This window comes from Macrobrachium nipponense, chromosome 1, assembly GCF_015104395.2.
Source record: "Macrobrachium nipponense isolate FS-2020 chromosome 1, ASM1510439v2, whole genome shotgun sequence".
Classification (NCBI taxonomy): Eukaryota; Metazoa; Arthropoda; class Malacostraca; order Decapoda; family Palaemonidae; genus Macrobrachium; species Macrobrachium nipponense.
Genome location: NC_087200.1, coordinates 196,577,903 through 196,591,015, shown reverse-complemented (window position 1 = coordinate 196,591,015; position 13,113 = coordinate 196,577,903). Strand labels below are relative to the sequence as shown.

General features: G+C 37.9%; 1 protein-coding gene across 11 annotated transcripts in view; it reads right to left on the bottom strand.

Annotated features, from left to right (window-relative positions):
• Nucleotides 1-1,544: 1,544 nt before the first annotated feature.
• LOC135219989 (zinc finger protein 865-like) overlaps nt 1,545-13,113 on the bottom strand; it is a 467,680-nt gene continuing 456,111 nt past the window's right edge. For all 11 annotated transcript variants that reach the window (XM_064257267.1, XM_064257265.1, XM_064257264.1 and 8 more), the window contains 3 exons: nt 11,699-12,582; nt 11,144-11,266; nt 1,545-9,787 (listed from right to left, as the gene is read on the bottom strand). In XM_064257267.1, coding sequence (XP_064113337.1) covers nt 7,880-9,787; nt 11,144-11,266; nt 11,699-12,574 — 2,907 coding nt within the window. In that variant the 5' untranslated portion in view covers nt 12,575-12,582 and the 3' untranslated portion in view covers nt 1,545-7,879. The remainder of the gene's footprint in view (nt 9,788-11,143; nt 11,267-11,698; nt 12,583-13,113) is intronic.

Here is a 13,113-nt window from a genome sequence, read left to right as displayed (position 1 = left end):
ATAGCCTCTAGTGTAGCATTGCTTTTCTTAATGGATTCCATTTTACAGAATGACCTTTCACTGCTGTAGTACATGTTCACCATTAAAACAAGACACTGTTTCATCGTTGGTAAGGCTTCGCGACTTCCAGAGGAACAGGAATGCCAATGTTCCCAAAAGCATGGCAAAGCATTCAGTTGTATATTTATCGGAGGTCGCATATGTTAGCATATATAATGCATACTAGTGATACTACAGTTCTTCGCTCTTACCTATAATTGGAGTATATGATGGTCTTTTTGTATATGAGGTTGAATCCCGTCTCTCGACGTAGTCTCATCGATGTACTGGGATTAATTACACCACACCACTGTCTTCCTTCTCTTTATTACAGAGCGTAATGGCCGGTAGGCGTGTTTACAAAATACACAGCGAATATAATGGCATCATAAATCAACATATGAACATCGGAGCTCTATATATTCTTGGTAAAAACCTCAGTGCTTGAAGCTGGCAACATGTCATAGCCATTTAGAAGAGATTCACTGGACCAAATCAGTAGCGTTCGTTCCTTTAAGACGTCTTTTGACATATTTTTTTAAATGTTTAATTCTAGCTTCCTATAGCTAACGGCATGTTTTCACTAGTATTTAAGGCTATATTAGGCTACTTGCGCAAAAATGAAGTTACTTATCATAATTATTATATCACACAATGACTCGACTAGGCGTTCACTCGCATTACCTTATATTTTCTAATGATGTCTTGATTTGCAGAAGAATCTTTGCGTTTAATCAGATTTTCAGTCTAATCGTCCTCTGAAGTTTATTATACATATTCCCTCTCCGAGGGAAATCCCTTGTCACCCTGGCAACTGAATCTGAACATTAAATTTTTCGTAAGTCCTGAATTATTTTTAGCTTCAGTTGCTTCGTATGTGGCAATAGCAACTTTCATTGTTACAGCATCATTCCGACAGATATTTCTCTACGCCTGTTTCGAGCCATTTTCATCTGCATTTGTTTGGGGGGAAAAGACAGGAAATTCTTTTCTGTCGAGACGCACTACGTACCATTTTTTTTTTTTTTAATTTCCAATATACATAGTGAACTTTTGATGACATCCGATATATACGTTCGTAAAACTTCATTTCCTGTGAAATTTGTTCACAAATATTGAATCTAGTGAACTCTTTAAGTTGTCTATGAGGTCCGAGCCCAACAGCTCCGTTACTGAAAATATCGTGTAAGGTTCATCAGGTTTTGATGTTTTACCTTATTGTTTATTAATATGAGCTGTTGTATAGGAATTTTTAAAATCTCATTACTAGCTGGACTTATCTTTTAAATGTTTCCTCTGCGGTGTAGTAGATGCCAGTTAACAGCGCACTGCGACTGACGAAGTAAATGCTCATGTTGAAGCAGATTAAATGTTTTTGTATTTTTCTGCACTGTAAATTAAGGAATGCTATTGTGGTTCATTTAGGAAAAATTCCTTTCTAGTAACCATCAATTATAAAAATGGAAGTCTACAAAAATGAGGTAATAGCAATTAAAACTAACATATTTAGGTGTACAAGATGCCTTTATTAATACTTGAAAAGTACGGAGAAGAGGCACTTTTTAGTCACACTAAAGTGTACCATGTAGGAACATACTTTGTTGTTGGCGACCTGACAATAAACAGTACAATTAGAATTGCTGTGATGGTTGGATTTAATGAGTCTGCCTACACCCTCACAAATTACTGGATAAAAGTGAAGTAAATTATGTGAAGAAAATGTATTTAAAGAGACGACAACCTTCAAATGACTTTTCAGATCAATACATATATCTTTATATATATATTATATATATATATAGCTTTGTGGTGGTGTATCAGGTCACAGGTTACTGGCAGAGGCTTTTGCCCAAGAGCCATTTCATCAGCTGCAGTTCGATAACCCAAAATGTATGAGTAATAACAGACAATGGATAAGATTCTCAAAAAGGACATTTGTTTTCTGTCAATCCTCATTTATAACTGTTATGAGAAAAATTTGCCCGCAAATTAGAGAAAAATACTTTATGTAAAAGAAACATATACTGCAGTGGGTCCATTAGCCAGGCTATAAATTTGCCTCTGTTACTGGGAGTTTGACAGTGAGGTAAGATTTAATCTGTGTTCACATACAATAGAGTGTTACAATTGTTACATTTTGAGTTCATCTTAAAAGCAATACACAATAATGCCATTTATGTTACTGGCAGAATTCACGTCTGGTTCCAGTCTAGATAAACACTCCATTAAAATGTGACAATATTAACAATTATGAACCTTGGGCACTTTAACTGCAAGGTTATTTCTATATAAATCTAACAGGAAAAGTAACCTTCACAAAATACCCAGGAAATGCCCAAAAGTGCTTAATACGTCACAATCATGAACACAGCCTTTGTCCGCACCTGACACGGCTCGTGAGCAGCATTTGAGTTGTAGCAACCATACTAACTTTAGATAAAAAAAAAAAAATTATGACTGATCACCATTATTTCACTCATAAATTAATCATTATTGTAAAAAAGACAAATACACAAAAGACCATTTATTACAAATTAAGTGTAAATGCAAGTGCCTATAATAAATGCCTTTTGGCACATTTGCAATCCATTTCATATAAATTAAAAACTTTTACCCTAGTAAATTTAACACGAGCAATCTCTACAACTTTAAGAACACAATGAAGCCCTCAGTAGCACTTGCTTCCAAAATAGTGATTAATGTGGTCATCTATCATACAGTACAATGAATATATAATTTATGTAATCTATGCATTATCTACAGTTTTCATGAGTCATACAGATAATTACAAAGGAGATACACATCGTTTCCCATAATTTTCAAATACAGTACAGTATTACAGTGTTTAGAACCTTAATACTAACATGGTCGCTGTCCTACCAGACACTTAAAACTTTAAAAATTTTTGATCAGTCTACAAGTACACTAAAAAATGGGTTGCTACAGTTTGAGAATCAGAATCTGAACTGGTGCTTACTGAATCAATAATGTAAAAAAAAATCCTGAATAGGTCACTGAAGCAACACGAGGAAATAAGAAAAAACAAAACTGACACGTTGTACACACACTGGTTTACTGTGGAAACACAGGACCAGGTGATTAACACAGACACGGGCATCATAAATACTAGACACGGATCTAGACCTATGGGGGCGGGTGCAGGTGGATGTGACTCAATACAGTGACACCATCAGCTGATTGACGGCAGTTTTAATCTTGGCTGGCGGGATGTGTGTGCATGTGTTTGTGTATGTATACATATACTATAGTGTATATATATATATACATATAGAAAAATATGCATTACAGAAGTCTGAAATCCAATGAATTACTATAAATTCTTTAACATTGTTACTCATGTAAATTTGAACATTTAAGTTTCATCTGTAACATTCATCTGAATTCGGCATTACAACTCAGTTTCATGGATGTAATGGTACCATTTCACATAAAACATACATACATCTTTGTATACTGTACGTATAGAAAGTACACAATTAATTTTTCATAAATATACAATTCATATACATACTACATACACACTCACATACACAAATACGTATGTAATTATTATAAATTTCTGTATATAATACAATATATACTGTAGTCCATATTATATCAGATTGAATAAAAAATAAAAGTCTAACTTAATATGAGATGATAGTGGGATCCTTGAGTCACCTCCTTGGCTGTCAACTAACTATTGTACAAGTTTGCACGCAATTGCAATTCCTTAAACAATCTTCCCCTGTGCAGGCTGTTTCTCACAATAAAATTGGCAGATCTTTAATATAACAAGAATATTTTTTTCATTGTTAAATTTTGCTTTAGACAAAACCTCAGAATGTAAGTGATAAATTTTGGAAAATGCAATGCCAGATATAGCTGTGATCAAGTTTGAGACTACGTATAGTTAAATAGCCTTTCCAGTAAAAGAAAATTAAAAAAATGTCTTCCTGCATGGGGAGTATGTTGAAGGAGTGGCAATAACTACACTGGTTTTGAACACATGGTGGAGGCACTGTTGCGTCCTCATATTAAGTGGAGTTTGTTGCACCTCATGGGGGCATCCCGAGAAGCTGTCAAAAGGGAATCTATGTATGACGAGGGCAGCGTATAGACAGACGTGACATTAACACACAAGTCACTGTGAACCTATTGTTTGCAAACTGCAGTCCTAAGTATGGTTCATTTGCACATGAGAAAAAAGGAGATGAATGTGGCTGTGTGTGCTCTTGAGCTTGTAAGAAATGCAGATGCTGTGGAGGCATCTGCACCAATTGATTTGTACACCGTAACAGGAAAAACTAAGACATCAATAGGAACTTGGCCAGTGTGCTGAGGGACATCATTACACACACACAGATTGGACTACTGTAAGAGCTGTCAAAGACACCGTTAACATGACATCTATAAAAGTCCTCCTTTGTCCGCTGGGATGGGGGAAGGGTGAAGGGAGGGTAACAGAGTAATCAAAGTTAAAAATGAACAACAAGTACTGCAATATCTTGGGCCATCATCATCATCATCATATTCAGACAAAAAGTAATATTAGAGACTAATGCTGGTCCTACTGATGTCCCAATTGCCTGGATTGAAGACAGCTTCCGGGACGGCCACATCAGCCTTATGTTACAGTGTGGAGGGTTTGCTGTGGCTTATCCTTGGCTGTATGGGTAAAGTTACACTTTACACAACTTCCTTTAGCATTCTACTCTTTCTTGGCTATGCCAATAGGCCTATGTCTGTATCAGAACATGAAAGCTTCACCAAACCACTAATGCTGTAAGCAGTGGTCTGACTGCACAAACATATTTGTAATACTCATTACGACCAAATTCAAGAAATTTTTAAGATTTAACTGAATCTCAAAATTAGTTTCAAGAAAGTTGCCATTGTAGTTACACCACTAGACATCAATGTTGCTAAACTGTTATATTACACTCTGCTGTGGCTGTGGCTAACCTGACTGATGCCTCATGGCCTCATTCACTTTACCTGTCATGGAACGACCGAGAGTTTGTGAGTCTCTTCTCTCAAGAAAAAACCCTAGTAGAAAGAATGATTCACATACTGTATACAGTATAATCTAACCCTCACAACATGAAGGATTCTGCTTTTTTAGGAAACATTATACCTACACGTGTGACAAAGTACCTTTTCATGTCACCAGTTCTATATTGCCTTCAAGAATGTGGCACAACCAATACATCAAGCACCAAGTGTCTAACAGGTTATGGAAAATCAAGGTTCTATCGATTTAAAAAGCAAAGAAGTATCCCAAGAAAAAAGAAAATGGTTGATTTTTCATAGAAAAGTAAGCCAGAAAAATAAAATAGTTACAGTAATTGATCCCCATGTATTCAGGAACTTGGCAATTATTTTCAAGTGAGAGGGCACGGGAGCCCATCCGTCCACAATTTATCACAAGTCGCAAGGCACTTTTACTTATCACCAGCTTACCACTATAGGGAAAAATTAGTTGAGATCTGCAACCGATATCATCTTGTTATACAGTATTGTACTTTCCTAATAATGACTAAAAGAATAAAATAATGAGAAAACATTACCACCTCTCTTCGTGATGCAGTGATGCCTGAAGATTTGTGGTGCCACATTCTATATTATTGGAAATACCATTCTCACTTCATTAAACAAACAATAATAAAAAACTACCTTTCAGTAACTAGGAAAAGTGATTTTGCATTTCAAATGCTACAAAGAACAATCAACTTTCTGTCATCACATGACTCATTTTGGTAACAGGAGACATTAATCATCATTAACAAAGGAATTCTATAGAATTCTCAGCCTAATACAAACTTCCTTCTGGACAAGAGACATGGGTGTACTGCTTATGCAACCCAACAAGCTTTTCACAATATCACAGACCAACAAGGTGTGCATGTGGTGTAGCTCCTCCTAACATGCTGTCCTTAGTCGCAGCTTGGCTGACCTTACATCACTAAAACTTGCACTCTTTCAAGAGCCAAGGCTCATCAACCACAATCTCAGCCAGACATTGGTTCGTTCAACTTTACTTCTAACTGCTTTACATACGCACTACAATTCTACAATCTCTAGTGTATGTAGCTTTACTTATAAGTTGTACAGTATGCTTATCCTTCAAGGAAAGTACTGTAGTATACAGTATCTTCAAATGAATACTCAATATAATTTCATCCAGGTTGTGCGAATGCAAAGTTTGGCTGAAAATGTAGCCCTGTCAAACATGACATAGTTTTATAACTGAAAGACAAGAAAGGATAGTGTCGAACTAAGAAAAGTGATTTGAAGGAGGAAAAGAAGGGAAAACCTAGGTGTGTGAGCTGTGACTCGCGTGCCTCCTCTACGGTCACTGGTGATGCACACACGAAACAACGAGTGGAGGACTATAAAAGCTAGTTTAATGAGCTAGGCTCACCTACAATATTCCTAATTTCTATCAGTAACACTAGGGACACATCTGTGGTATGGTACAAAAAATCAACAGTCACTTACGCCATTAAGAAGCTCAGCTTTCACTTTGATATTGACTTAGTCAACAACTTTCCATTCAGTGCACAAATGCTCAATGTTATTAATGTATAAGACAACATTACGAGCAAGCAGTTTAGAGTCCAGCCAGCATGTCATGAGCCAGACTGTTATAACTAACACCAGCCCGACCCACTACCCACCTACACACTCACAATTGCCCTAACTGATGATGATTACTCATCTAGCAAACCCCTCCATACAATTGGGATATTACCTTCTCCATTATGGTAACATTTGTAATTTCCAGTCTGTATGGAGGAGGGTATTGTAGGGGTATGTAATCAGGTAGGTGCCCACAGGATGTGGATACTAGCACCACAGCGTACTCCTGAGGTGGGTGGAATGGGTCGGGCAACCTCCGCAACACCAGACCACAATGACAGTATAGAAGGACCGAGACCTCCACAGCAAAATAGTCCAGTACATAGTTATACACTTGCGGCTTATGTGAACAGCTATTGCCTAACACTGACCATAGCAGGGCAACCTCATGTCATCATCATCAGTTTTACCTGCACTTTCACATCAAGTCAATCCCTGCCAGTGCTTTACATCACAAAACCAATTGTGAATCAGAGGAGAAAAATATAAAAAAGAAAATGGGGGACTGCAGGTAGGCATGAGGTGATTTTGGCAGTCATGTCGCACTGGGAAGCGGCCGGGTGATGTAGGTGGTGTAGTTGGTATGAGGGAACAAGGGGGAGCAATACTGCAGGGCACTGGATACAACCCATGCCCACACTAACCTACCTTGTACTATGATCTCAGCCTCATAAGCCCAGTATTTATTACTGAGCAACCAGAAAAGAAAAAATATATATATTGTATATATAAACTGTATTGGGAGAAGGGAGCACAATAACTCCACTATAACACTAATAAAAAGATAATATTAATGATAATATTCTCAATAATAACAAAGATATCTGGTATAAGTGGGCTGGAAAAACGATTGTTGGTGAGCACATCATACATGGTGTGAAGCAGTGACTAGATCACAAGGATACTCAACGCTGCAAATGTGTGCCCTGCATCTTGCTCACCCTTGCTGCAACTTGGCAACTACTTATTTTAATCTCTTTAGAGAATAAGAAATACGACAACAATATCAATACCTACTAAATTTGAAAAAAAACTAGGTATGTAACACAGTTACTGTCACTGGTTCAAAACCTTTGATTTTACTGCTTTACAAGCAGATGCGGCACTTTAAGTGCTTACAATATTAACTAATTTATTATAAGAATGTAAATATATATATAAAATTTATATTTTTAAATATTTGGGGAAAATTTTGGTATTATTCATTCGTAGACATGCTATTTTGTAACTTATGTAGATTTTGTAAGTTTTGCATATTTTCTAAATTTTGAAGACTTTGCTGCAAACTATGCACTGGCTTGGCGAATGGGATCCCAAGGTGGGTGGTGATGTGCTTGGAGAGGTAATCAGCTCGGGCAAACTTCTTTCCACACACTTTGCATGGGTAAGGTTTCTCCCCAGTGTGAATACGCAAATGACGATTCATATCCGAGCGACCTCCAAAAGCCTTTCCACACACTCCACAGTTGTATGGCTTTTCTCCTGTGTGGGTGCGAATGTGAAGTTTCAAGTTTTCACGCCCTTTGAAACCCTTCTGACAGAACTGGCATTTGAATGGGCGTTCCTCATCCACCCGTGCATCTGTAGCAGGAGGAAGAGGTGGCTGCGGAAGTATGAGGGCTCCCCTTGAATCAAATTTGAATAAGTTATTTGGGCCAGGGGGAGTACTGGTCCCGGGTGTAATAGTGGTAATATTGGCGGTGGCTGTGCTGAATGCAATAGATGAGGACGGAGGAAGGCCACCAGTAGGAGTTGTGGTAGCAGGAGGTGAGGGTAAAGCCAATGGGGTCGATGCTGGAAGGGGAGAGCGAGGAGGTCCTGCAAAAGCAAAACCTGGTGACTGTCTAGGGGAAGCTTGTGGTGAAGAAGCTATACTTGGTGGACATGAAAGACCTGGCCCATCATTAACACGTACCTCACGCAAAGTATCAAGTGAACAGTCTGCTGACCCCTGGCAATGGCCTTCAAAACTGGCCACGTCACGGAATGTCAACTTGCACTTAACACAATAAACAAATTTTCCTTTATTTTCTTCTTCTTCTACTTCACCTTCCTCCTCTTCTCCATCTATTTCACCATCTTCAGTTTCACCCTCCTCATATTTTCTAACGCCATTTTCACGGTTAACTGCTTGAAGAAGGGCAGCACCAAATGTGGTGGGTGGGGGCTGGGATGTGGACGGCCGATCGGCATCCTCCTCTGGGGGTGGGTCTAAGCACTCTTCTTTTAAAGTTATTGATGCTTCAGATTCACTCTTTGAGGATTCATTTATAAGAAGTCTATGGAGGTAGGATTCTTGGAGACTTTTCAGAACTTGACGTCCCTCTTCAGTCTCTGATTTCATGATTCGATCTAAAGCATCATGGTTGGTTCTATGTTTAGCAAAACTCTTGTGATACTTGAAACACTGACCACATACATCACAACGGAATGGCTTCTCACCAGGTAACTTAGCAGTGTGGTTCTGCTCCTGATGACGTTGAAAAGCAGACTGGTATTTATAACGCTGGCCACACTGATCACACTTGTACGGCTTTTCCTCCTCATGGATTCTTATGTGTTCCTCTAAGTGATGGGGGGAAGGAAGAATCATCGCACATATGTGACATGTGATACTCCCTCCTACATTTTTCTCCCTACCAGCTGTTGACGTAGCAACCGACGCAACTGCTGCTGCTGCCGCTGCTGCTGCTGCTGCCCCCACACCCGGCAATCCTAGCCCAAGACCTGATGATCCTGCAACCCCAGATGGACCACTTAAACCGATGGGCAACCTAGCCCCTGGTGGTATCGCTTTAATAACATCAAGGAAGTGCATTAAATCTTTGGGTGGTGACACTCCAGTGTGTTGTTGTTGATCTAGAATTCCTGGAGGAAAGTAATGCTGTAAAGGATGATAACCCAGGGTCAAAGCTTGCTGCAGGAATGCTACTTGTGGAGGAAGAGGTCCACCAGTGGTTAGAGGGCCTGCAAGACCTGCAGGAGTAAGACTGGCACCACTTAAGCCACTTGCTGTTAATGTTGGTGAAGGTACAGATGATGGGGGTCCAGTAGTTTCAACACCCACTTCCCCTTCCTCTATGATCACTTCAGGTGACTGGATTGTCTGGAAATAACCAGAGGTAGATTAATGTTTCATAGCATAAAAATAAGACAAAAATTTTATTAAAAAAATGTAAAACAACTTGCAGTAGGTAGTACCATTAAGTTGAGACCTGGTAATACATAATTTTGTCTACTTATTCAGCTGTTAATGTTAATATTTGCTACAGTTTTAATCAGTTAAATATTAAGATTATTCACTGGTTATTTTGAAAATGACATGTGCACCAATTATTTTTCCTTCCAACTATTACTGTTTTTTATCAATGCAGCACAACTTCTTCATGCAAAACACTCCAGTGCAGAAAACTTGTATATTTCTGCAGTTCTCAATATTTTGTAACCAAGATTAGACAAACATAATACAAACTATACATGTATGTGCAATGTATAATAAAGAAAATCTAAATAGCTCATGTGATAGAAGTGATAAATACCAAAAACTAGTTTTAATGAGGTCTCTAGCAAGAAAAATTATGCACCTGAAGAGGGAGATAATGTACTGTGTATCTGTAACATAGGGTTTACTAGTTTCCTTATATAATCAAATAAAGCAACAAAGGAGAACTTGACTTTACTGAAATAAACAAAACAAATTATTTTGAGTGAAGTGAAAATTACCTGTCACTTACAAAAGATGAAAATTTTTGAAAACGAACGAAATAAAAATACACTCTAACTACATTCTGTATTCCAAAAGCAAACTGTATACCGTAGAACAATAATACTGTTATACTATTTAATCTTAGATGCTTTGTATAATATAAAATCTGGATTAACAATTTTAAGGGGTAGTAATGTAATTGTATCAAATGTAGTATTATTCTACTTCCTAAATGTAGCAAGCTATGTACTATACGTATTTTAGCAACAGGAAGGCAAATATATTGCATAAAGTTATAGGTCTGCAGTTGTACACTGCATCATTTACTCTCAATTCTTTCATCTTATGTTCTTGGAAAACATAATTTCAAGTGTAAGTTCCTTACCTCTACTTAAGTACCATAAAATCACATTAAAAACAAAGTTACAGAAGTATTAGCACTGTACTTATACTCTAGTAGCAAAGCTGTGCTTAACGAGACAGATGTTTTGAAATACTATGTCACACTTAAAGCCGTAAGAATACTGTCGCAAGTTACGTTAAAGGCACCTGGAACAAAGTTTTTCATACAACTAATATTAAATGACAAACAAATTCTTAACTGTTGGTAGAGTTTTATAAGACAGGATTGTGTATTTAATAAAAAAAATTCTTGAAATTCATCGTAATCAAACAACTCAATAGGATACACAGAACTGAATAGAGTAAAATTAATTTCTGGCTCAAACTCTTAAAAAATAAAAAGACATGACTTACCATGGGTCCTCGATCATCATTACTATCTTCCTCCGAATGAGTAGAAGATCTGGGCTCAGTAGGGGTTATAGTGGTTTGGCCTCCGGATATTTTAGTTATGGACGGTACTGGCCGGTCGGCATCCTGAAAACAAAAGTTATTTAACTCTCTGTATAATATACTGGATTCAAACCCTCTATGTGACCAAGGACTGAATATAAAATAAATGAGCAATAGGGAAAAATTCTTCCAAAAATAAGTTAAAACTAACAGTTTTATAGTTACATGCAATGAATCTATAAAGATAACCATAATTCTTAAAGTTAGTACTACTGTAAAGTCAAGTTTCATAAAGTAATTACTATAAAGTCAGATTTCTTAAAATGGGTACACTGTGAAGTCCTTGGTAATTTATGATTTTCTTCAACAAAAAAGTTTGGACAAGTTCATTTTGAAAATTCAATGAAAGTTAAGCATTTTAGCCGTCATTTTGCTTTTAAAAGAGCGTGGATGCAGTTAAACAGTATTTACTTGCTATGATAAGTATAGAACATTGTAAGGATGCCAGCAATATACCTCTCTACTACAAGTTTCAGCTTGACTTAGACCAGATGGTCCTGCTACTGCTGTGATGAGCTCAGTGGTATTTTGTTCTTGGGATGATACGTGGCCATTTGGTGTGTCTGGTCGTGCTGAATCATTATTTGTTTCACATGTTTCAGATCCCTCATCGCTACCACCTGTAGACAGCCTTCGTCTTTTATGGACCGGGGAAGAATCACGTGATGTTGGTCTTGAGCGGAACGCTGGGAGTAGAGAGGAAGCAGATACAGGTAAATCTGGATGTAAAGCTGTTAGCAGAGGAGGTGGAGGTCTATCCTCTGACCCCACAGGTCCCTTTGGACTTTTGCTGCTACTCTTGGTATTGGATTGAGCTGGTGGAGTAGCAGAATTTGTGGTGTTAGTGGATGGAGAAGTTGTAGTGGTGGTAGTAGTAAAATGACTTGAGGATTCATCACTATCCCTGGTAAAAGGAGGTGGTGGTGGTGGTGGTGGTGGAAGTGGTGGCTGTAAAGGAGAGGGATCTCCAGGCAATCTGTTATCTGCAAGACCCTTTATCTGAAGCTCTCTCGCAGTGCACAAAAGTGCAGCCAGATCATGTTGTTCCACTGACACCTCTCCATTATATATAAACTCAATGAGAGTTCGGAGCTCTGAGTAGCGTACATCTTTTAATATGACTATGGGATGTTTATCAGGATGAGCCACCAGCAACTCCTTAAAGTAAGGGGAACAGGCAGACAACACCAAACGGTGGGCCTTCAAGTGGCGCCCCTCACATGCCAACGTTACATCTACAAAGGTTTCAGACTGCAGAAGGGAGTTGAAGACACGGATCAGGTTGGTCCAGTGATTGTTCCACTTGAGGCAATACTGGTCACTTCCCATCATCAACAGTGCTGGAAAAGGAAACAGAAAAAACTGGTTAGGAAAATACTATGAACTTCAATATCCATTAACATGAATAAAAGGAAATGCATTCTCCTGAAATTGTAGTCATGAATTAAAAATATCCTGAAAATAACAGTTCCCACAACAAAATACCAAAGAGATTATTTACAATTAGTAAACTGGAGAGAGTTTCCAGTAAACATAAATATTCTGACCCTTTGTTATTGACTGCATACTGGATTGCTAACTTATGCAATATAAAAATAAGATAATAAGTTTGCATCCATCCAATATACGGATTTCCTTTTATCACTAAAGAAAAATCACCTAGGTGGTCATTGGCATTTATTATAGTATACAGTAAATATACATACCTACAATCTATCAAAATTCATCTCTGTATGAAATTCCAAAGCTATTAAGTTGTGATAAGAGCTATACCATCTCAAGAAAGTTAGCTGACAATGGCAAATCGGCTACAACAATATAGGTTCACTATGCAACTGTTGTTTCCCTCATCCTGTCCAAACTCAGTACAG